Source organism: Anolis sagrei, chromosome 3, assembly GCF_037176765.1.
Source record: "Anolis sagrei isolate rAnoSag1 chromosome 3, rAnoSag1.mat, whole genome shotgun sequence".
Taxonomy (NCBI): domain Eukaryota; kingdom Metazoa; phylum Chordata; class Lepidosauria; order Squamata; family Dactyloidae; genus Anolis; species Anolis sagrei.
The window spans coordinates 79,876,287-79,899,577 of record NC_090023.1 but is presented as its reverse complement, the minus strand read 5'-3'; the positions used below and the strand labels follow the sequence as shown (position 1 = coordinate 79,899,577).

Genomic DNA, 23,291 nt, shown 5'->3' with positions numbered 1-23,291 from the left:
TAAGCACAATACTAGAGTTTTGGGAATTTCACAGAATGACACTATTACATGCCTCTTATTTGGAGAATGCATTATTGTTGCTGAATAAATCTTTTTCATTTTTTTTGTTTTTTATTTAAGTTTAAACATGGTTCAAAAATGAAAACTGGTGGCAGTTGTAAAGTATGCTTTACTCCATTTTAAACTGTAGGACAGGCCTGCACAACTTGGCAATAGTAAGGGGCCGAAATTAAACAAACTAAACTTCTTGGGGCCACAAATAGGTTTTAGCACCCCCATTTTCCAAGTAAGGTATAATTAAAGATTAATAACTAGAATTGTTGTTATTGTGTGAGTTTCAAGTTGTTTCAGTCCCTAAAGTGACCCTATTACAGTTTTTTCTTGGCAAGATTTATTCAGAGGGGATTTGCCTTTGTCTTCCTTTGAGGCTGAGAGAGTGTGACTTACCCAGAATTAGTAGGTTCAGAGCCATAGTCTGAGGTTCAAACCACTGCACCATGCTGACTCCCCATGTTTAGGATTAAAGCTTTCTGAATTCTGAAAAAAAAAATCTCATTTGACAACCTGTGCTGCCTTGGAATGAAACCATCTGTGATTACTGGTGAAACCAGAAAGAATTTTGATGGAAAGGCACTGAGCAAAGGCAAAAGTGGTGGAAGAGAAGGAAGGACAGGAAGATGTGATGGGGTGAAAGACGTTAGACTCACTCCAGAGGGGTGAAATGGCCTTGCTTATGACATCCCACCTCCCTCCCTCCCTCTCTCTCTTTCCTTCTTTCTTTCTCTTCCTCCCTTCCTTTTTTCTTCCTTCCTTCTCTTTTTCTTCTCTTTCTTTTTTCTTTCTCCCTCCTTTCTTCTTCCTTCTCTTTTCCCACCCTCTCTCCCTCCTTTTCTTTCTCCCCCCCCCCTCCATTTTCTTTCTTTCACCTCCTTCAATCCTTCCACAAACCAGGGAGGGCAAAGGCAGGAGAGTCCTTGCAGCTTCACCTCAGGTTGGCACCATCACCTCATCAGCTTCGGATGTTATTTCTGGGGTTTTTTATTTTTTAAAAAAATAAAGAGGATCAGGAGCAGTGACGGAAGGCAGATGTTCTGGCCAGCCGGATGCTGGATGCTGCCTCTTTCTCCCTAGCCCAGCACTTTTTTTCTGTTGCAGGTGCCCCTTGCTCTCACCCCAGGTTTTTTTTAAAGGGGGAGGATGGGGAGTTGGAGGCAGAGCAGCATGGTCCCCCCCCTCTCTCTCTGCTTGATGTCAGAGGTGGCAACAGTGAGGGAATGGGGAGATTGGAGGAAGAAGCCCTGTGTGCTGAGGTAATGGTGGTGCTCTGCAGGTTGCAGCAATGGCTTGTGTGATCTGAAGGTGGCTCGCAAGCTACATGTTGTGCCTGCTGCTTTATGAAATCAGTTTTCCGCTACAGATTCCATGCTAAAAAATGGGAGTCATGTCAGCTGATAGCTACTCATTCTGTCATTCGACCTCATAAGACAGGCTACATTTGGTGGTATACACAGTCCTACTTCACTTGTGCCACAGAGCCTGCCGGTTCCCATCCCACAACATCAAACTACTTCCAGCGGGACTCTGTGGGAAAAGTAAAGAGGAAGCATCGTATGCTGCCGCTCCAACATGAAAAGCTTCCCATGTTGCATTGGCAACAATGGGGGGAAGCTGGATGCTTTTCCCCATGGGTTGGGGTAATTAAGTTGGGCGATGCAGGGCATGGGGCAACATGTTCCCTCAGCCCCCCCCCCCAAATTGGGCCCAATGGATTTGCCACAATGTGTGGTGAACCCCATAGTTTATGCGATGAGGTCCTCAGTAAAAACAGATTCATAGAGTGGTCCTTTAGCCAATACAATTGGTCCTCAATATCCATGGGAACTGCCAAGATTTTTTTAAATCCCCAAAACAAACCTTATTTTTGCTTTGCACCAGGCAGCACACTGATGTATAGGCATACCCTGCTGTAATCTTCCACCCTTCCACAGATCCTCAGGCTCTTTCCAGCACTCTTTTGAATTGCTCATCATTTTGTATAAGGGATGGCTTTTTATTACATTATTGCATCTAATGAAACTTGAACCAAATATGAGCACCTACTGAAGACCCACCATAGTCACAGATACCTGTCTAAGTTTAGACAATTTATGCACATTAAAATATTTGTTGGCTTACCATCTTTCATATCTCTCCACTGGTTCATATGGTTAATGCTGCAGGCTGACACCATCTAAGAGACCACAACTTGTACACTCTTGAGACTGCAATACAAAGGAGAAAGATTTATTACTTCATTGTATGACAAGTTCATAATCATATAATATTGATGAAATGACATTATCATACAAGGTGAGCATCCCTTGTCCAGGATGCCAAAATACAGGTATTCTGAAATCTCCAAAATTTCTGAAATTCAAAACATTAGGATAAAGGACACTCTAGTTGTACATTGAAAACAGCAGAGCAGCTTTTTAATGTTATCTCAGCTCAACTACTTCCATACATCTCTGCAGATGCATGGCACAATAATTTCTTATTGTTAATAGCTTAATCCCATATTTGGAGCAATTTATATGAAAGCTTTTAAAAAGGTTATGTAGAACATGTTGACCATGCTACTGACTCATTTAAATCTGATAAATACTATGCAGAGACATGATTCATTAACATTAGCCTGACATGCTCAAAGGCCAGTAATTTCAGAAAGATTCCTTGTTGTTCTTTCTTGGCTGATATTAATCAAGCAGACATTAGTAAGTGGATGCTGTATCTGGCAGAAAAATGTGCATTTGTTTTCATCCATGATTTGTTTCTGGCCTTTAAAGAGCATTGCACTCTTTAGCATCTCCCCTCAGAATGATAAACTGCCGATCTTTTCTTCATAATCGTAGGCTATTGAAAGGGATGTTCCAGCATCACATCCAGATCTGGAGGGAAGGAAAATGAAATATGCTGCACAAGGGTGAGAAAAGCACCTTTGAGAACTATTTTTTTCCATATATTGAGCACTTCATTACCAGTTATTATTAATCTTTTTAAATAACCAGTAAAAATCCGTATTTTCAGAACTCCGGATTTAAGCATATTAGATATTGAATTTCATAACAGTAATGAAGGGATGATCATTAGTGTTCTAACATTTTTTTTCCAGTGAGAAAGGTGATACTACAACCAAGGAGGAGGAAATTGTAGTACTTCAGATGTTTTTGGACAGAAACTTCCTCATCATTTCTTATCAGTGCTTGGAACTGCACTTCAATGGCACCTGGAATGGTACTAGTCTGATACTTTTGTAATCAGATACTTTTGTAATTGGATTTATGCATCTTATGGCCATAAAAAGAGTTCAAAAAGAATATACACAATGTGTTTCAAGCTATATGACACAAAGTTACCTATTTCTGCTGCCATATTTTGGAATCTAGGAACTTTGAGTAGGAAATTAATGATAAGCATTTGAAAACAGTAATGCACTCTGTGTAAATGGCAAGTGCCAAAAAGAACAAAAAAGTAACAAAGTATAAAGGAATAGCTCTTGACTTCTTAGAACCATAACTAATTCTTCAGGACTGACTAGGAATTGGCTCTACAAAGAGAACAGCTTGCAGGAGAAATGGAGAGGGGATATAACTTGTAAATGAGGGACTATGCTTCAATGTACATCATATGCTATCCTTTCTTCTACTTAAGCCCCATAGAAAATACCCGATATTTGTGGGATAGGGAGGGGAGTCCCTTGAGCATAAGCTACATGGGGCGCAATATGAGAACATTGCCCTCTGTTCTATTCCAACTACATTTCCCTTCAGTTTCAAAAACTCTAGTTTTGCAGAGATTGAGACACTGAAAATCATTCACATCCAGAAGCTGTTTACTTGTGTTTACTTTCCATTGAGAACTTTGCTTGGCCTCATTCTTTGGATGCTTAAACTATCTTTATAAATGCTCAATGGAAGCTTTAAGTTTCTACAATGCTAGAAATTTTGGAGATTAAAGGAAAATATAATGGGAAATAAGGCATTTTGATTAGAGAGCAATTATTTTATCTTGACCCTGTAGTTATACCCCATAGAATTTGGAAATGTTCATAGCCATAGAGTGTTTCCCAGCTCCACTTATGCTATGAGAGGGAGCACTTTGTTGTGTTAAATCTTTTCTTCCTCCACAGGTGATGGCAGTGTCAGGAAGTCCATATTTTTTAGTAAACATACAAACCACTGCTAGTTTAAGAAATGATTTGGAAAAATAGGCAATGGCGCTTTGTGCTTGTATGTTTCAGCTCCCAAATGAAAGTAAGTTCCTACTGCAAAATGGTGAAGGCAATAAGGAACATAGCCATTTGTGTTGATAATTGTCAGATGTTCATTTCTACCAATTGGCACTGGTGGCCCAACATTCATGCTTGTGTTCAAGATATATAAGACAAGCTATGGTGTTTAATTGCAGTTCACATCAAGAAATGGGTGATTGTTGTAGTGACTGCATTCCCCCATAAATTATGGGTTCAGTTAGCTCATCAAGGAATCTGGGAAACTAGTCTGAAGCATCTAGAATGGAAGAGCACATCACATGCTTTCTCATTTGTGTTCAGTCAACAAGCTCCACTTCAATGTGGAAATTATGTGGCATCTTTTGCAGCTGCTATCCATTATGCATTACAACTTCTTTGCTTCACTTAGACAAAGAGAACTTTGAAATCCAATTTTAGTAGAAATCAGAAACTGGTAAGGAATGCAGAACATATCTGGTCCCATTTATTTTCTTTCCATTCAGTCTACAAACCAAATGTTTTTGCTAGAGCCAAGCATTCCCTTTTAGAATTGAAGTTCAGCTCAGGGAAGTGTCCTTGGGAGATAAGCTACTGGTTGCATTGAAAGGTTTTTCATTATTCACCTATACTCAATGGTTTGCCTTAAAAAGAAACACCGCTTTTCTTAATGATAGGAGGCTGGTGGTTGTGTTTAAATAAATAGATGTAACAAATAGATCTACCACTGCGATGCATAATTTAACCCTTATTTTCCATACATGCAGTACTGGGCAAACAATAAAATTGCATTTTTGTCCATTTTTAAAAAGAATAATCTTCCCCATTGAAATGATAATGTAAGCTTCTGTTTGGTTATTTTCATCCCCCACCCACTCCAGTTCTGCCAGTTTCTCTCCCCATTATTTTTCATTACATAAGTATATTCAAACAGCAAGTACAAAGTCGGCCAAAAGTCACAAAGGGGGTTCAATGTCTAATAATGCTTTCATTTTTTAGTTTTTAATTTGCAATGTCATAGCATCATGTACAATATATATAGGAAATGAAAATATATTACATAATGTATAAAAATAAAAAAAGATATTAAAGCATCAGATGCCTTTGTGGCTTTTGGCCCACCCTTTGTAACAACAGAATTTATATAACACTAAATCCCATTGGGAAAAATGAAAAGAGGTCAGCAAGAGCTAACAACGTGCTGGAGTCGGCAGTCTAGAAAGAATCTTTTGCTAATAGCTGAAGAATTTCACACGGTCAGATGTTTTTACTTGCTTTCTTTTAAGCAAAGTGTGAAAGACACTCAGGACTGGCACTGCATGAGGATTCTTTATAAGGATAGATAATGCCTGTCAGGGAAAAGCATTTCTCCAGCTTTTCTGTCTTAGCCCGTATTTTTGTTTTCACATAGCAATCCCCAAAGTTGGATTGCTTCCCCTGTATGTTCAAATGCAGCGGTCCCCCAACTAAGGTCAGTGGGCCAGATGTGGCCCTCCAAGGCAATTACCTGTCACCCACCCTAAACTTTAGACTTAGAGTTGCCCAAAGTCTAAAATGACTTGAAGGCACACAACAAACAATGATCTTAATTAACTTGATTAGTCCATCAGCCCAAAGCAGGCTTCCCATTGAAATACAGTACTAGTAAGTTTATGTTAGTTAAAATTGTACTTCATTTTAAATATTGTAATGTTCTTTCATGGTTTTTTGCACTACAAATAAAATATGTGCAGTGTGCATAGGAATTTGTGGGGTTTTTTCCCCAAACTATACTCAGTCTCCACAACAGTCTGCAGGACCATGAAAATTTAAAGAGTTTGAGGACCCCTGTTGTCATTGCTGAATCTAGACAGGTTGCTGTAATGATTGGCTCAGGTCTGCTGGAATGAGGCTTGATGATGGATGCACTCCTTTCTGTTGTAAGTCTCTGGCTGGAAAAAGTGCAGTCTCTTTCAGAACATTTTTTGTGCAAGTCCTATACCCTGACCATTGTTATAATTTCTCCCTACTCTATCACTCACACCCTGTTTGGACAACCTTGCTTTTTGCCACACAAGTCCGACTTGTTTACTACTTTCTGGGTTTTTTAAAATGTTTATTTATTAAAAAGATTTATGATCCACCTTATATCAGAAGATCTCAGTGTGGCTTAAAATAGCATTAAAACATGTCAAAGAGCAAAATAGTTTGACATATTAAACGACATCATGTCTTTTTAAATAACAAGATTTATAAAATGTAAGCTACATATAACAGTATTTAAGTGAAATAGTGTTTTGTAGCAGTTTGGGTGTTGGACTAGAATCTTGGGTTTGAATTCCCACTTGGCCATGGAAACCCATTGGATGTCTTTGGGCAAGTCACACTCTCTCAGCCTCAGAGGAAGGCAATTGCAAACAGTCCTGAACAAATTATGCCAAGAAAATTATGTCACAGGTACACCTTAGGGTCACTATAAGTTGGAAATGGCTTACAACAACAAAAATTATATTATTGGGATTGAATTGATGAGATTCAATAAACTTGATGGACAGATATGTTTTAACTTGATGCCAGTAGGGCCTTCAGTGGTAGGGCATTCCATAACTGGGGTGCCACAGCTGGAAAGCTCCTTTCTCATGTCCTAGCACTGTGTAGTGACCTCTTTAATGTGCCAGTAATGAACCAAAACCTTAGATGACCTACAGAAAGGCAAAGTACAGCAGGCAGAGCTTAAGAAAGACAACAAGAGAAAGAATGCAGAGAAAGTTGAAGCATAAGAATCAAATATATACCCAGCAGACCTTAATCTTGCAGCCCTTCCCTTGCAGTCCTTCATGTATATGGATTTTTTCAGCTTTTTAGAGCAGGTTTGGGCCTGAAGGGCAGGGGAAAGATTATAATCTGCCCTGAATTGCATTGATTAATCCAGCTCTACAAGCTCATTGTGGTCTATTGTTTATTTCTTTGGCTGTATTTCCAGTGCATATCTTAACCATAAAACACAAATAAAGATTACCTACTTAATTAAAAGGAAATTGAAAGGAATATGAAACATAGAAACAGCATATAAATTATTGGTTTGATGTTCTTAATAACACATGCTGTAAACACTTCATGACACTGTTGTTATTATTATTATTATTATTATTAATAATAATAATAATAATAACAATAAAACTTTATTTATACCCCACCATCATTTTCCAAAGGGACTCAGGTAGCTTACAAGACACTCAAAGGTGCAACACATAAAATACAAAAAATGCAGAAACAGTAACATAAAACAGTAACTGCGAACATAAATATCTCAGTTCATAAAACCCTTTGTTAACATCAATAAAACACGGCAATGTTCTGTGGATATAAAACAACAATAGTCTATCTTAGTCATGTAAAGTGCTTGGTGAAATCTACGAGTCCTCACATATTTATTAAAGGCATCTAACTGTGGTCAAAGGCTTGTCGAAACAACCACGTCTTCAGTTGTGTGCAGAAAGCTTGCAGAGTGGGGGCCAGCCTAATCTCTTGTATCCACCAACCTCTCTAGGGATGGAGGTGGGACTGAGAAGAGGGCCTCTCCTGCAGAAAGAGATGGGGTCTTGAAGATAGGTTGAACCCAAATTATTGGTGAATTCCCAAAAGCAGTTGAAGTAGCCCTAGAGCATTTTGTAAACTAAACAATATCACATATTTAATGAGGAAATGTTGTACAACCTTACTTGGAAGAAAGTTCTTCCAAACTCAGTGAAAATTATGACTAGACATAGATATGATTGCAGTACGAGATCGCTATAGTGCTTTTTTGTGGCAATAGTAGCAGACCATTATTTAAGCCACTTGACATGAATTTTCAGATGTCATGAAGACATTTCTCCTCATCAAGTGCATGACGTTATTTGACTTTTTATTGGAGAATCTCAAAACTAACATGATTTAGCGTTATGTTGGTTTAATACTGAAATGCTTGAGCTCAGGACCCAATATTCTATCACAGAAAATTATGTAAGTACTCATATTTACTCGAGTCTATTGCACAATTTAATCTAATGCACACCTCAATTTTCAAAAGCCTGAAACCTAAAAAAGTATTATACAAATCTAATGTGCACCTTAATTTTGGAAAGGTAATTTAGTCAAAAATGTTAGAATCAAGTAAATACAGTAAACTGATTAAAATGATAATTTCTTTGTATAGCACACATTTCTAGAATTGCTATTATATTTTAATTTGATCTTCAGGCATCTTGTATGGAGCTCACCAACTCATTAAAATGTGTTATCACAATAAAATGCTCCAGAGACTGTTAGTATTTTCAGATATGTTTCAGATCTCACAGTTACTTTAGAAGTGTTTCAGTTTTCAAAAGGTTTTCAGATAATTTGTAAATGATGCAAATCTTATTTAATACATAAGATTTGCTTGCAAGTGTGATTAATCAAACTTGCAAAAAAGTTTCCTTCTAGATGTGTCAAATGAAATGAAAGTTTTAAAAATTTACAAATATTCTTGCGAAATGTAGTGAACATGTGTTACTACAGACACCTTACTACAGTTATTTTCATATTCTCATTTCTTTTTCCAGCCGAATATGTGACTGTTATATGTAATGATTTGTTGTAAGCAACGCAGTCATATTCTTTGCCTTGAAAGGCTGAACCCACATTCAGATAGTATAAGATGAGTCTGTGATATTTATCTGAAATGACTGGCTTGCCATTTGTGACATAAGGAAGGAATATATCAGCTAAAAACATTGGCAAATGAGAGTTTTAAACCCCAGACCACTTTTGAAATAATCAAATCAGTGTGCCTAATGAGAATTCCTATAGGGACTAAAACAGTTTCCAAGGACATACGTGTGGTACATTCCCCACAAACAACATCCAATTAATTCTCTTTTAGGAGGCACAATACATAGATTTTACTACAAGGGGAAAAAGTTTAATGGCAATGCTGTGGGAAGAGGAAAGTACAAATATTGTGGTCTCTTCCAGCGTATGTTGTCATGCTTTAGCATGCCCAAGTTCATAGCAGATAACCTGGATTCCGAAACTGGATTAAATGGCAGTGTAGATACTGGCCCAAGAGCTTCTATCTGGGATGCAAGTACTCAGATGTAGGCAGGCTTGGTTCTCAGCAGGTACCATTGAGTCTGAGCTGGGGTGCTGAAAGAATTAATGCAGTTTGAAACTGCTTTAACTGTCATGGTTCAGTGCTGTGGAATATTGAGATTTGTAGTTTGGGAAAGCCCCACTCTTTGGCAGAAAAGGCTAAATATCTTGTAAAACTACAATTCTTGTAATTTCGTAGCATTGAGCTATGGCAGTTAAAAAGTGGTGTCAGATGGCATTAATTCTTCAGTGTTCTCAACAAAAGGGCTGGATGAGGGGAAGGTTAGAAAAAGAAGCTTTGTCTTGCCCTCTCTTCTTTCCTGAAGAGGAAATGGAAAAGTGAGTGGAGAAACCAATGAGATATTTTTGCAGGTGAAAGTAAGATATTGTCAAATAATCCACTATGAGAGTGGTTGTGACGGTCAAGGTTGCCTCAGTGCACAGAGATTGTGAATTTCCCTGAGCAATGCTTGCAAATGTGTACAGCATTTCTTTGCATGTGCCTTGCCTGTCACAATGAGGAGTGGTGAAAATTAATAGGAGCTAAAATATGACTTGGAGTGGTGTATATGTTTAAAGTAAATTTCTTGCTTCCAGCATTCTTTCCTCCTATAGAACAATTCCTGATTTCTTTCTACTAGGAAGAACCTGACGGGGTTAAGATAATGTAATATGCAAATTCAGCACTCTGTCCTGGGAGCTTTTTTTGCAAACATCTGGATTCATACTCTGCTTTACCTATGAGATGCTGCAGTTCACTGTAGAATGGTACCACCAAACACATTGCTAAATAATACTAAATTAATTGAGGCGAACCCTTTTATTTGCCTGTCCTTTAGATAAATAAATATTTGTGTCTGATAGGGATCTAAGGTAAATATAATTTAAACTTGAATTTGGAGAAGCAAGTGGAATGAAAAAATGGGGGAAAATCATTATCAGCTTAAATCAGCATAATGACCTGTGCAATGCCAGAATGTTTTAAAAAGATGTGTCTCAACCTGATATGTAGTGTGAAGTTTGTTGTAATGCTTGCTGTGATCTACCATTTTCTTCCTCGTCTGCAGATTTTAAAAGAAATACTAATCAGAACAAAATCTACAGTTGAATAAAACTTATGTTAAATCATTTAGCCCTTCAGATGTTGGTGGACTATCATCCTTCACCATTGTCTATAATGGATAAGGCCAACAGGATTGGCAGGACAACACTATCTAGAGAGCTACATGTTCTCCATCCTTATTTTATTAGGAACAGCCCGACTGCCACAAATGGTGCAAGTTTAATCTTCTCCAGAACTCTCTGTGAGGCTAGTTGCTTAAAAAAAGTAAATACTGAACATTTCACACCAGCAGCTGGGAGTGTAGTTGCTACAATATTTGAGGATTTGGACCTAGCAAACTGCATTGTTGGCACATGTATCATTGACACAATATAATTCAGCTAACATTGTTTACACAGATGGGGTATTCTTTATCTCTAATGGTTTGGACCAGGAGTGTTTTGAATTATTAATTTTGTGGGGGAAGGGGTTGGATTTTGGAGTATTGGTGTTCGCATATATATATATGTACATAGTGAAATATCTTGGAGATGGGACTCAAGTCTCAACACAAGATTCATATATACCTTATACACACAGCTTGAAAGTAATTTTGTATAATGATGTAAATAATTTTGTGCACGAAACAAAGTTTGTGTACACTGAATCATCAGAAAGCAAAGCTGTCACTTTTTCAACCACTCATGTGGATAATTTTGGAATATTTAAGAATTCTGGATAAGGGATGCTCAACTTATATCATGTCACATACTTTCAGGCTTTGTGAAGTTGCAAGGACATATGCCTGTAACTCACTCTGTGTATTATTTATTAATTTTATATTATTGTTGTTGTTATTGTGATTTATACTTATATAATAATAAAATAAAATTTTATTTATACCCTGCCCTCTATCCCTGGAGGGACTCTGCATTTTCTCTTTTAAAAAGAGATTCAAAGCAGCTCCCAATAAAAATAATTCAATACAATTTAAACCATATATATATATATATATATATATATATATATATATAGACACACACACACACACACACATTAAAATGGAATTAAACATGAACGTTATTTAAAAATAAACATTTACAACCCTTAAAACAATAAAAAAAACCTATTCATAGCTTTAACCATAGTCATTCTCTGATGATAAATATCAGCATCCATAAAAACTGAAATGCTTGTTAGAATATAAGCAGAAACCACTTATTGTTCACACTCATAGCAAATGTAACCAGTATTTATTGCTCTGGCAGAATGCTATCCCCAAAAATCTGTGTGGGAGAATGTTTTAAAAATCCATTTTCCTTCTCCATGCAGCACACTACTTTAATGGAAATGCCATGGTAATATGGAACATAGATTATAGTTTATCCATAGCAAGGCAAGCTTTAGCACATGTACTGCAGCTAAATTGATAAGACTGAGATGACGCATGCCCTAGTCCTTTTCTTTACAGTGTTTTAGCACTACAGTCATGCTTTTGTTCTGAAGAAACAATTTCTTTTTTATCGATTTTGCTTTTTGTTTACTTTTTCAGACTGCCATGTGATCATTTAGCTCATGTAAGCAACTACCACACCATAACATCCATTTATATGCAGCATATATAATAGGATACTGAATTAAGGGCCCATCCAGACAGGCCCCAAAACCAGGACCTGTCTTGGTTTACCAGAGGCATCCAAATGATGACTCCAGTAAAACCAAATTAATTCAAAACAAACCAGGGTTTCTCCGGTTTGTTCTGAATTAATTAAACATCTGGTAAGATCCGGATTTTATGGTAAGATCTGGATCTTATGGTAAGATCCAGGTCTTACCAGTTGTGGATCCTGTGTGGATTAGACTCGGGGGCCATGTCATGTGATTTCCCTGCCCAATCCCTGCAGCCAATTTGGTTTTTCAAAATAGGATTTTTCAGCTCAGAAGAATCACGGGCCATGTGATTTCAACATCAAGACCTGAGATATTAGGACAGAATGTTATGTTCTGCATCAACCATATTTGCTCAGAATATTACTCTATTTATTTTTTTTTTAAAAAAAAGACAAGTATTTCTCGGGTGACAAATTAAGCATTCCAAGCTCTGTAGTGATTGGAGGAATTACAGTTTCCCTTCTATTTTAACACCTGTGCAAGTGCCCGTCATAAAAACACATGGTCACTGTAGTTCAATTTAAAAACATTCATTTTTTTTTGTTTTATTCCTAAAGTGGTTGTTTACAGCAGAAAACAAGTCAACCACTCAAAAACTCCTATGGTAGTAGAGGACCAAGAACTCAAAGCAAAATATACCTTTAATTTTCAAAGCATCACTTTAAACCTGAGGTTCTACCTCCCTGGCCTGAAGACTAGAAAAGAATGCTGAAGACTGGCCCTGATTTCTGGAAACCCTGCTTGCAAAAGCAGCAAGTGTTTCCCTCTTTCCTTTGAAAATTAAATGGATTGGTGCTAAAGGTACTTCCGTGTGCTTTGATAAGCGGCTGCTGGTGGTAAATATTGCATCATGCTTTGGGTGTGTGTGCTGTGTAAACAGGCTTCAGATGGAAGAACAGCTGGTTTTTCTAGTTGCTAAATTGCATAGAGCTCTTTGCAGCAATCTAGTGTGAGTGGATTAGAAGAAGCAGATAAATTCTGAACATGGTAAGGCCTTTGTTTTTAGAATGCCATATTAAAGATTATTTTCCTATCAACCAACATAGAGACCTCACCTGGGTAATTATCTTCTTTATCATACTCTCTTGGCAAATAAATAAATAAAAGACCAGCTTTTCTTAAGGATGTTTATATTTAACATCAGTGTTCTTTTGGAAAGTATAGTGACTGCTATTTTTGTTTTACTCAACAAAATGAAATGCGGTAGTTCCTGACTTTATAGTTCCCTGTGATAAGATCTTAAAATACAGCAGTAGAAAGACTTTGTTGTCTGATTAGAGGTGATATTGTATCAGGCATGTATTTTAGGACAAATGAAGTAATTAATAATAAACCATTAACTTCTGTCTACAGAAGGGTTACCTTTGAAATTCTTGTACAGATTATCTGGAATTCCCAAATACAAAATTCTCCAAAATCTAAATTTATTTATTTATTTATTTATTTATTTATTTGCTGTATTTGTATACCACCTTTCTCAGCCCGTAGGTGACTCAAGGCGATTAACAGGATAAAATTCAATGCTTACACTATAATTAAAAACATAACATATAATAAAAAATAAACATATCAATAAAATATAAATTCATAGTGTCGCCTTGTTAAAAACGTTGTCCGATCTCATTGTCGTCATTCCATTTTCCTATGTCAGTTCACTTGAGTAGTTGAGAGCATAACACCTTTGCTTTCTGATAATTCACTGTAAACAAACTTTGTTTTACACGCAAAATTATTAAAATATTGTCTAAATAACCTTCAGGCTGTGTATATAAGGTATATATGAAACAAATGAATTTTGTATTTGGACTTCAGTCTCATCTTGATGATTTTTCATTATGTACATACATGCAAACAAAGATATTAAAAAAATCCAAAATATTTCTGGTCCTACGCATTTTAGAAAGGGATACACAAGCTCTATTTAAAATTAAATGGCAGGTGTTTCACTCAAGAGTTTTATATCATGCCTTAAATTTGTTCAAAATAGTAGCTTGAAATTATATTGTGTACCAGAGAAGGAGATCCTTAGGTTTTGGAATGACATCAGCCCCTTCTAGGATCTGGATCCAGCCAATTGGGCTTCTTTAGTGGTCACATCCTGTACCTTTGGATCCCCCACCCCAGGCATGTAGCCGGGGGGGGGAGGGGCTTGAGGGGCTTCAGCTCCCCCCCCCCCAAATTCTCATGGTGATTTGCGAAAAGGCCTTAGGTAGGTAGGTAGTCCCCTGACATTAAGTCCAGTCATGTCTGACTCTGGGGTGTGGTGCTCATCTCCATTTCTAAGCCGAAGAGCCAGCATTGTCCATAGACACCTCCAAGGTCATGTGGCCGGCATGACTGCATGGAGCGCTGTTACCTTCCCGCCGGAGCGGTACCTATTGATCTACTCACATTTGCATGTTTTCGAACTGCTAGGTTGGCAGAAGCTAGGGCTGACAGCGGAAGCTCACGCCGCTCCCCGGAATCGAACTTGCGACCTTTCAATCAACAAGCTCAGCAGCTCAGTGCTTTAACCCACTATGCCACCGGGGGCCCTTACTGGTGTATTATTTAAACTGTTATGTTTATTCATATCATGATCTGATCACCATACTCAATATATCCCATATGCATGGGCGTATTGGGGTAACGATACAAAAGGTTTGCTAGGGTAGACCCTCCTTCACTCAGACTCAGCCCCCCCCCGAAACAAACTCAGCCCCCCCCCCCAATTGAAATCCTGACTACGGGCTTGCCTCCCCCCCCCCCCAGCTTTTGTATGGAGTACTGTGGATACTTTACCAATTTAAGAAATCAAAGTTATTTCCTAAGGTTAGGCATACTTTCCAATGATTCATATATGAAGATTGGAACATGTATGGCCACGAATCTTCAGAGTATGGTGAAGATAATGAAAGTTATTAATAAGTTAAGAGATGCTGCAGTAGTTTGTGTTTGAAATAACCTACTGGGAATGTCAAGATGCTGCCCTCTCTTCTCCTTGAGTGAAAACAACTTAGGCATTTTGAACTCAGTTTGCAGCAACTGAAGCAAACTGCAGACAAAGTGGAAAGTGGAAAGAGGAGAAAGACACAGTTTAAAGGCAGTAGAAAAAAATGTGAAGGCAAAAGATTCCTTGGGATTAATCCCTGCCATGTTGAAACATTTGGAGGGTATGCTTAGTTATCACTAATAAGGGCTCTATGCTTGAAATGTGCTGGTATTTATGATTCAAAATAGTTAGCTCTGAGCCTGAACACTACTGGAAAAGTGATCATCCAGGACTTTAAAATGGGATTTAACTTTTCATCTCAATGAGGATCTCCAGTCTTAGAGGAGACTGAGAAAAATAAGATGCCAGGCTTTAAATCTAATTTAGTTTTCGGATCATACTGAGGTATCTCATTTGTTGCTCGCATTGATCACAAATCAACCTGTTTCTTCTTTGCCAATTCCATCATGATACATTTATTTCATAAAATGATACAGTGTAGGTTATTTCAGTGATTACAATGTTCCAGTATGGTGTTTTGCAACAAAGGACATATCTCATATTGAAAGTACAGCATGATACATGTTTGATAAACACTGAAACCACAACTTATGAGCACACCAACTGCCTCTCCTTCGATTTTTGCTTTTGAAATACGGTCTGAGTTACAAGCTTCTGAGCTTCCCTCATGAAGCCCTCTGGAAAGGTCTAAAAGGCCATCCACTGCCATTTTGGCAGAGACAGGGCACACGAGGCAGCCAGCACTCAGCCCTCTCCCCCAAACTCACAGGAATGGTATCCATTCCATGGCCCAAAAATATCCATATCCACAGGAATTGTATCCATTCCATGTTCAATAAAGTTTGCCATCTCTAGAGATTTTCTAGGTCTTCCAGTGTGACCCTATACTATTATTTTACCAGACATGATTCATTTCAACAGGATTTGGTATTATTTGCAGCTTTGCATATCCATGTGAAGCCAAGAACATATCCCTTGTGGATATGGAGCTTGAATTGTATTTGTCAATCGAATGAATGCTGAAGAAGCGATTTTGATGAATGTCTGCTATACTTTAAGAATGTGATTTTAATTCAGGTGTGTTTTAATATAACCGTGCAATATGTTTCATTGTGACTCATTATAATTTTTAGATGTTATTTGTGTGAACTGCTTGAGGTCTTAGATTTGTGTCAAAGGTAGCATATACAAGAAGGTGAAATAAACACATACATATTTTCCGTCCACTGTGGAACCAATGGTTGCAGTTCTAGGCATTTGGACAACAAATGCCACTTACCACTGTGTACAGGAATGAAAAAAATTGAATGTAATTGTTTGTTTTCTTCAAAATTCATAATGTGGAATTTAATAATTAAGTTCCTGATTATGGATATCTTTTAAATAGTCCTTAAAAGGGGGGGGGGAGGGTTGAACACAGCTCTGAGAGAAATATTTTCATTTGAGAGTATTAATTGAACTAATAAAATTCATCTGTAATGTGTTTTTCTTCCCAAATTAAATAGGAAATACCAGCTAATAAGAAAGAAATTGGCAGATAATTTTAGAAAGATGAGAAAGATGAATGACAATTTTATCCTTAAGTGGATACTTTTCTTAACTTTATTAATTGCCTGCCAAATGAAGGATTAATTGTACAATTAATTACTACACACTAAAAGCAGATCTAACAATATAAAAGAATAATTATCCTGATAAAAATTAATTAAGTAATAGGATAATTATATGAATAAAGATGAACATATGCTCTGAAAATTGTTCTGGCCATATGGTGGAAAAGTCAGATTACTTTTTTTGTTTGTGTTTCCAATTGTTATCCAAACTGAACTCACTGCACGATTAGCCAACTTTGGGGTTTGTGAATTAACTCTTGCATGTTATGGTGATTTTCAGGACATTCTCAACTGCCTTGATTTGGAAACTCAGGGATTCTTCCTTTTGTGATTTGGACATAAACTGATATATTATAACAGCATCTTGCTTCCACCTATCATCCTAATGCTGGAATACAAAACCAAGGCAGAAATGTCCCATATTCCTCAGTCTTAGGATGACAATGGAAGACAGTGAAAACAACTTCCAAAACATAGCAGAAAAGATACAGATGGACATGTTTAAAGAAGTATGGATCATGGACAGCATGGAAGAGAAGCATGACACAGAGATATTGATATTATAACATTTGTAGAGATGTTTGATAGGGTTTTAAACAGTGGATTTTAATGTTGAAATAAATGATTTTAATGTTTATGTATATGTATAGTGTATTTATGTTCCAGCATTAAATGTTTGCCATTTATGTGTTGTGCTCCACCCTGAGTCCCCTTTGGAGTGAGAAGGGAAGAATATAAATGTTTTAAATAAATAATTAATAAATAAATTGTATGTCCAATGTCTCCTGAAATAGTAAATGCCACATGTATCTACACATAAAACTAGGAATGTTAGGATGGTTAAGTGTTGGTTGCTCCATTGAAAGCATTTTTAAAGCAAAATGCTGTTCACTATCAAATAATTCCTTTTTGTCCTTGCCATTTTCAGGTAATCGAGGTGAAAAGATGTGAAGAAACTATTAGTACAAAGATCATCTATCAATAAGCAACTGAAGCATGTTCAAGAACTGGAGCAAAATTCTAATGGACACTGAAGTCATTAAAATTACAGTTTCTTCTTCTTCTGGGATTGCTCTTAAATGTACAGGTTGGCTTCTTCCAGGAGATATTTTAACTTTTTAATGGCTGGTCACATGCAACGATGTGTCTTTAAACTTCGCATCACTCCTGGAACATATATCTATAACACAAAACAATACAGTTTAGGCAAAATGTCTCAAAATCTGGAGATCATCAATTTGTCATTTTTACTGGACCATGAAAGAGAAACTATATTGGGAGTATTGAAGAGAGATGAATACCTGAAAAAAATTGAAGATAAAAGAATCAGGTAATACTATTTTTTTCTGGGGGTACATCTCTGATACAAATTAGATATCAAAGTGTGAAATTATTATTATTCTTTGTGTTTTCTGAAATCACACATATGGGCCTTGTATGCAGGTGCAAGACAAGTTGGAATTCTCTAGAGTTCTTAAGAACCTTCTGGTGTTAGCCCTGCCCACTCCCCCTGAGTATATAGCCAGCAGCAGGGCTATATATACCTCAGTTTCTTTTTGTCTGCAGCAGCAACAGCAAAGATGTTGCTCTTATATCTTACTCTAACTAAAGCAGGTATTTCACTACGACCAGATTCACTATTCTAGTGGATCTCCCTTGAACAACTTACCTACTTCTGGTGCTGACCTTGGACTGTTTAACAACTCTCTTCTTAATCCGTTGGCCTCTTGACTCCTGGTTTGACCTGGACTGTTTGACAACTCTTTCCTCATATCCCTGGACTCGTATCCCATGAGTACCCTCCAGGGTTTGTTTGTTCTTGTTGATTTTTCCTGAGGCTTTAACTGTTAACTTACCTTACTTCCCTATTACTATGGCAGCCACATTTGTTAAGAAATGCCAGGCATTGTGGGGAAAAGCTCCTTGATACACATGCTCATGCCCTCTGCTTACTGTGTTTGGGGAAAACCTATGTGCTTGGGGCTTGTGAAATTTGCCACATCTTATTAAGGTTTCTGAGGAGATCGAACCAGGCAAATCAATGCAGCTATCCTGGAAATACTGGAATTTACGGGATGTGTTCAACAAGAATGAGGCCAATTATTTACCACCTCATTGATCCTATGATTGTGCCATCAAGCTAATCCCAGAAGCCCCTGTTCCCAGTGGACACATCTATCTGCTCTAGGAACTGGAGTTACAAAACCTGCAAGAGTTCTTGGAAAATAACTAATAGGAACCGATACCCATTGCCCCTGATCACAGAATTGCTGGAGAGACTTTGAGGGGCCAGGATGTTCACCAAACTGGACTTGAGAGGGGCCTATAAACATATTAGAATCAAGGCTGGGGATGACTGGAAAACAGCATTCCAGACCTGCCACGGACATTTTGGATGCAAAGTCATGTCGCTTGGTTTATGCAATGCTTTGGTGGCACTTCAACACTTCATAAATGACATTTTCAGGGACTATTTAGGGACTATTTGTTCTTATTTATTTAGATGATATTTATTTATTTATTCAAAAAACCAACAGGTGCATGACAGGCATGTTCAAGTGTTGTTGCAGAAGCTGTGTGAGCATCGCCTGTACATTAAGTTGGATAAATTTGCATTTGACTTGCAAGAAGTGGACTTTTTAGGGCATTGAGTGTCTGTCCAGGAAGTGACCATGGACTCTGGGAAAGTAAAAGCAGTGTTATCATGACAGACGCCAGGATCCAAGAAAGATGTTCAGTGCTTCTTGGGGTTTGCAAATTACTATTGGCATTTTATTCCAAACTTTGCTACCTGGGAAAATCCCATCACATAATGCTTGCAAAACAGGCTCCATTCCAGTAGACAGCTCAAGCAGAGGAAGGGTTTTAATATGTTTTAATGTGCATTTTAACTCAAATTTTAAATTTTAACTTAAATTTATTTAATTGTCTGTTGTTTAAAGGCATCAAATAATTTCTATATGTAAAGCTGGCTTGAGTCCCCTTTGGGGTAGAGAAAGGCGGGATATGAATAGAATAAATAATAAATAAATAAATAAATAAATAAATAAATAAGGGTTTCAGCAGCTAAAGTGCTGTTCACCACTGAGCCAGTCCTGCAGTACCCTGATCCAAGTACCCCTTTTGTTATGCAAGCAGATGCATTGGGTGTGGCCATTGCAGTGGTACTCCTGCAACTAGATAGGGATAATTTGCATCCCTGTGCTTACTACTTTCGCCAATTGAGCAGTGCTGAGAGAAACTACACTTTCTGGGAGAAAGAGCTGCTGGTCATCAAAGCGCATTTGAGGCTCTATGACATCTGCTAGAGGACACAGCTCATCCTGTGGAGGGTCCATACTGATCATCGAGATATGGAGTATGGTAAGCAAATTCCATCAGACATATCCAGAAAAACCTTGGCCTCTGGGAGAGGGAGGAGTGATGCATGGGGGAGGGGGCAGGAAGTTCTGAGCCCCAGGAAGAGGAACAGCCTAAGACCACTAGCGAGCAGGTCCTTTCAGAAATAGAAGCACGAGTTGGAGCAGGGGGAAAAGCAAAAACAGGCAGTAACTTGCCCTGCCTAGTTCCCTCTCAGGACAGATGCCATCTAGCTGTGAAGGTCAAATTGACTAGCTCAGAAGAGGATTCAGCATCTGTAAATAATTATTAGGAGCAGCATAAAGGACAGTCGTTTGGAACAGCTTACTGCTTGGAGAAAACATCTTGATTTGGTTCTACAGCTGTGTATCATTGGTGACTTCATTCCTTGAACCCTGGACTATGCTTCTGGGTCTTGGTGAAATTCGGTTGCATTCAGACCTCTTGGAATGAACTGTGGAATTGACTTGCTCATTCCTGTAAATTGGAAGAGTGACAGCTTAAAATCATGGACTGCCTCTGACTGCTCTTGGCAAGTAAGGCTGTGGACCAAGGCAACTAGTGAGTTTGACGCACAACATTCTTTTTGCTTAGCATCTAACAAAGTTAGACAGTGGTTGTTTTGAAGCTTTGTTGATGGTAGATTAAGGTCTGATGACTCATTTGCTTTCTCCATCTCCTGTAATCTTGGAGCACTTAATTCTTTCAATTTTGAAATGAGCACATTGTCATAGTAATTTAGTGATTCACTCTTGAAGCCACTGCAAGGAAATGGGGATGTAATTTCACATCAAACACAGCTGTCTAAATTTGTGATGATCTAAGGCACTGGCAAAGTAGAGCATTATTGTTTGGTCATGCTTGCATCTATCTCTGATTCTGAAGACTTCAGAGCTGCGTTTCTGGCCTTCCCAGATGGTTCTTTCCAGACATATATTCACCGCATCCAAGCCTACTTGACTTCATGGAGATCTTCTATCAAGACTATTCAGTAAACAAGTTGTGGAAATCATTGACATGAACTTGCAGTGGAACCTTCTAATTGTGTTGTATGTCAGCTGGTAGTTTTGAGGATCACAGAACTGAAGAACTGGAAGGGACAAAGTTGACATGATGTAATGAGTCCCCCAACTTTCATAAGGCAGTTGCAATCTCTGTCTACTTACTTCTTGCCTGCACCACACCTCTGGCAGAATTCTATCGTGCTGCTTGGTCATATCGGGTAGAATTTAAAAAAAAAAAAAGAAAGAAGTAAAACATGGTTCTAGACAGAAAGTATTACACTTGTAGGGGAGGATACAGAGAGATAGTGCAACAGATGCATCATTATTGCTTTGTGATCCTAACTATGTTCGCTCTGTAAGATTTGTTTAATTGAACTAAGAAAAGTGGGTGCAAGATGACAGGATACTTGGTTAAACCACATTGTCATGTCCAGGGTCTAGCTGCTACAGTATAGCTCCTCCCAAACATTGGTGAAATTTTAGTGTAAACTTTGTGGGATAAAGAAACAAATAGGACACACCTTTGCCCTTCGCTACAGTGCAATCAGCTACACAGTAATATACATACTCCATCCTTGTTATATAATGTAATATCCCAGTTTTAGGTAGCACTCTTAACGAGCAGCAGTTCTTTGTTTATATATGATTTCTTTTGAGAACAACTTGCTTCATCCTGCACGTTGAAGTTTCATTACTATACCACAACTGAAGAAATTAGTTCACCTAAACCAGCTGTTGCCAACCTTTTTCGAATCACGACACCATTTTATAAAGGCAAAGTGGTGGATTACCCTGATATAGTAGCAACAAGCTTTTTAATAGGGTAAATGAAAATGCATCAAAAAAATTTTCAGTATGTGAATCAAAATAAGGTTAACTGTGTATGAACCTGAACTTCACAACAAGCTAACCCAACAAACGAAAGATCTTTACATGTTTATGCAAACAAATCTCTATGCAGGATGCAATTGTATGATTTTTTTATACTTTTTTAACATTTTCATAGTTCACAATTGCACAGCAACCCCACAGAAAACCCTTCACGACTTCCTTTGAGGTTGTGACCCATGAGGTTGGGAACCATTGACATAAACCTTTCCACAGATGTGCCTTCCCTCCTTATCTAAGTGGTCATCAGAAAACCTTTATTATCCAAGTTTTATATTATCCAAGACCTTTGTCAATAGTTATATTTATTTTTTAAAAAGAAATTGCTATTTTTCCCCAGAGAGAACACTACTTTAGGAATTTCTAGGTCTCCCAGCATGACTTTATGATCACCGGAAGCTGAACACAGAATTGTATTGGAGGACCTAGAGAATCCTATGACCTTATCATATGCCTTCACCCAAGTACCGTTTTGCCAGAAAGTATGGCAAAAGGGGAGGCATGTGGGCAACTCTGTCACCTTGGGCACCACTCCAGTACAACACCATTTCCCCCATCACACAAGGGAAGCATGGCCCAAGCGGGGCAGAATGGTGCTGGCTCCATTGAAGCCATCCTAGGATGCTTCCATGCTGGTTGGTGGGGCCTCCACCAGAAATTGAGGGATGTCATGTAATGGGCTGTGTGCCTATCTGTCTCTTAACTGGAGCAGAAGTGTCCTAGGATGCTAAAAATTCCTCATGTGACCAGGTCCCTAGAGAGGTTCTCTAGAAATGCTTAGCTCCTCTAGCATGACTGGAGGAAGTTGACAATAGAGTCAAGATTCTTAGAAATCAAACCCATAAATAATCAAATCCACAAGAGTCAAATCCACAAATGTGGAAAGATTACTATGATTTATGTATGAAGATAGTCCTATTGTTGAAGATAGCTTGAATGTCTTGTTGGCCTAGCTCTGTTCTTATTATGCTACAAAATATGATTCTGTCCAATCTGGTTTAATAGGATTATATATGATTTATGTCTACATGTATGTGTGCGCGAGTGTGTATATGCGCACCTATGACAGTAAAATTTAGGGATTGCTACCATAGATGTTACTTTTATATCATGGTAACATCTGTGAGATGACCACATCACAAATAACAAAATTCCCAAGATGGCCAATGAGTCTTGGAGACACAAAGGAAAATCGCTTTAAGTCTCAGCGTAACATCTATGTTGTAGAGCAAGACACCTTGGAGCATTTATATTCTCTTATATGTCTATACACACAAAAGATTATACCTGTTTGCCATATGACTCTATATAACTGAGTGTAAATGTTTTTGACAGTTGCAAAGTTCTTCATAGTTATGCT

At 37.9% G+C, this 23,291-nt stretch overlaps 1 protein-coding gene across 4 annotated transcripts in view; it reads left to right on the top strand.

The window, feature by feature from the left end:
* The window catches only part of SYTL5 (synaptotagmin like 5), an 81,625-nt gene that overhangs the window by 11,001 nt on the left and 47,333 nt on the right, over positions 1-23,291 (top strand). For 2 of the 4 annotated variants that reach the window (XM_060770160.2, XM_060770157.2), the window contains exon 2: positions 17,608-18,009. In XM_060770160.2, coding sequence (XP_060626143.2) covers positions 17,759-18,009 — 251 coding nt within the window. In that variant the 5' untranslated portion in view covers positions 17,608-17,758. Of the gene's footprint in view, positions 1-2,891; positions 2,963-3,151; positions 3,274-17,607; positions 18,010-23,291 lie in introns of all 4 variants that reach the window. The other 2 variants (XM_060770159.2, XM_060770158.2) reach the window with 2 other exon arrangements.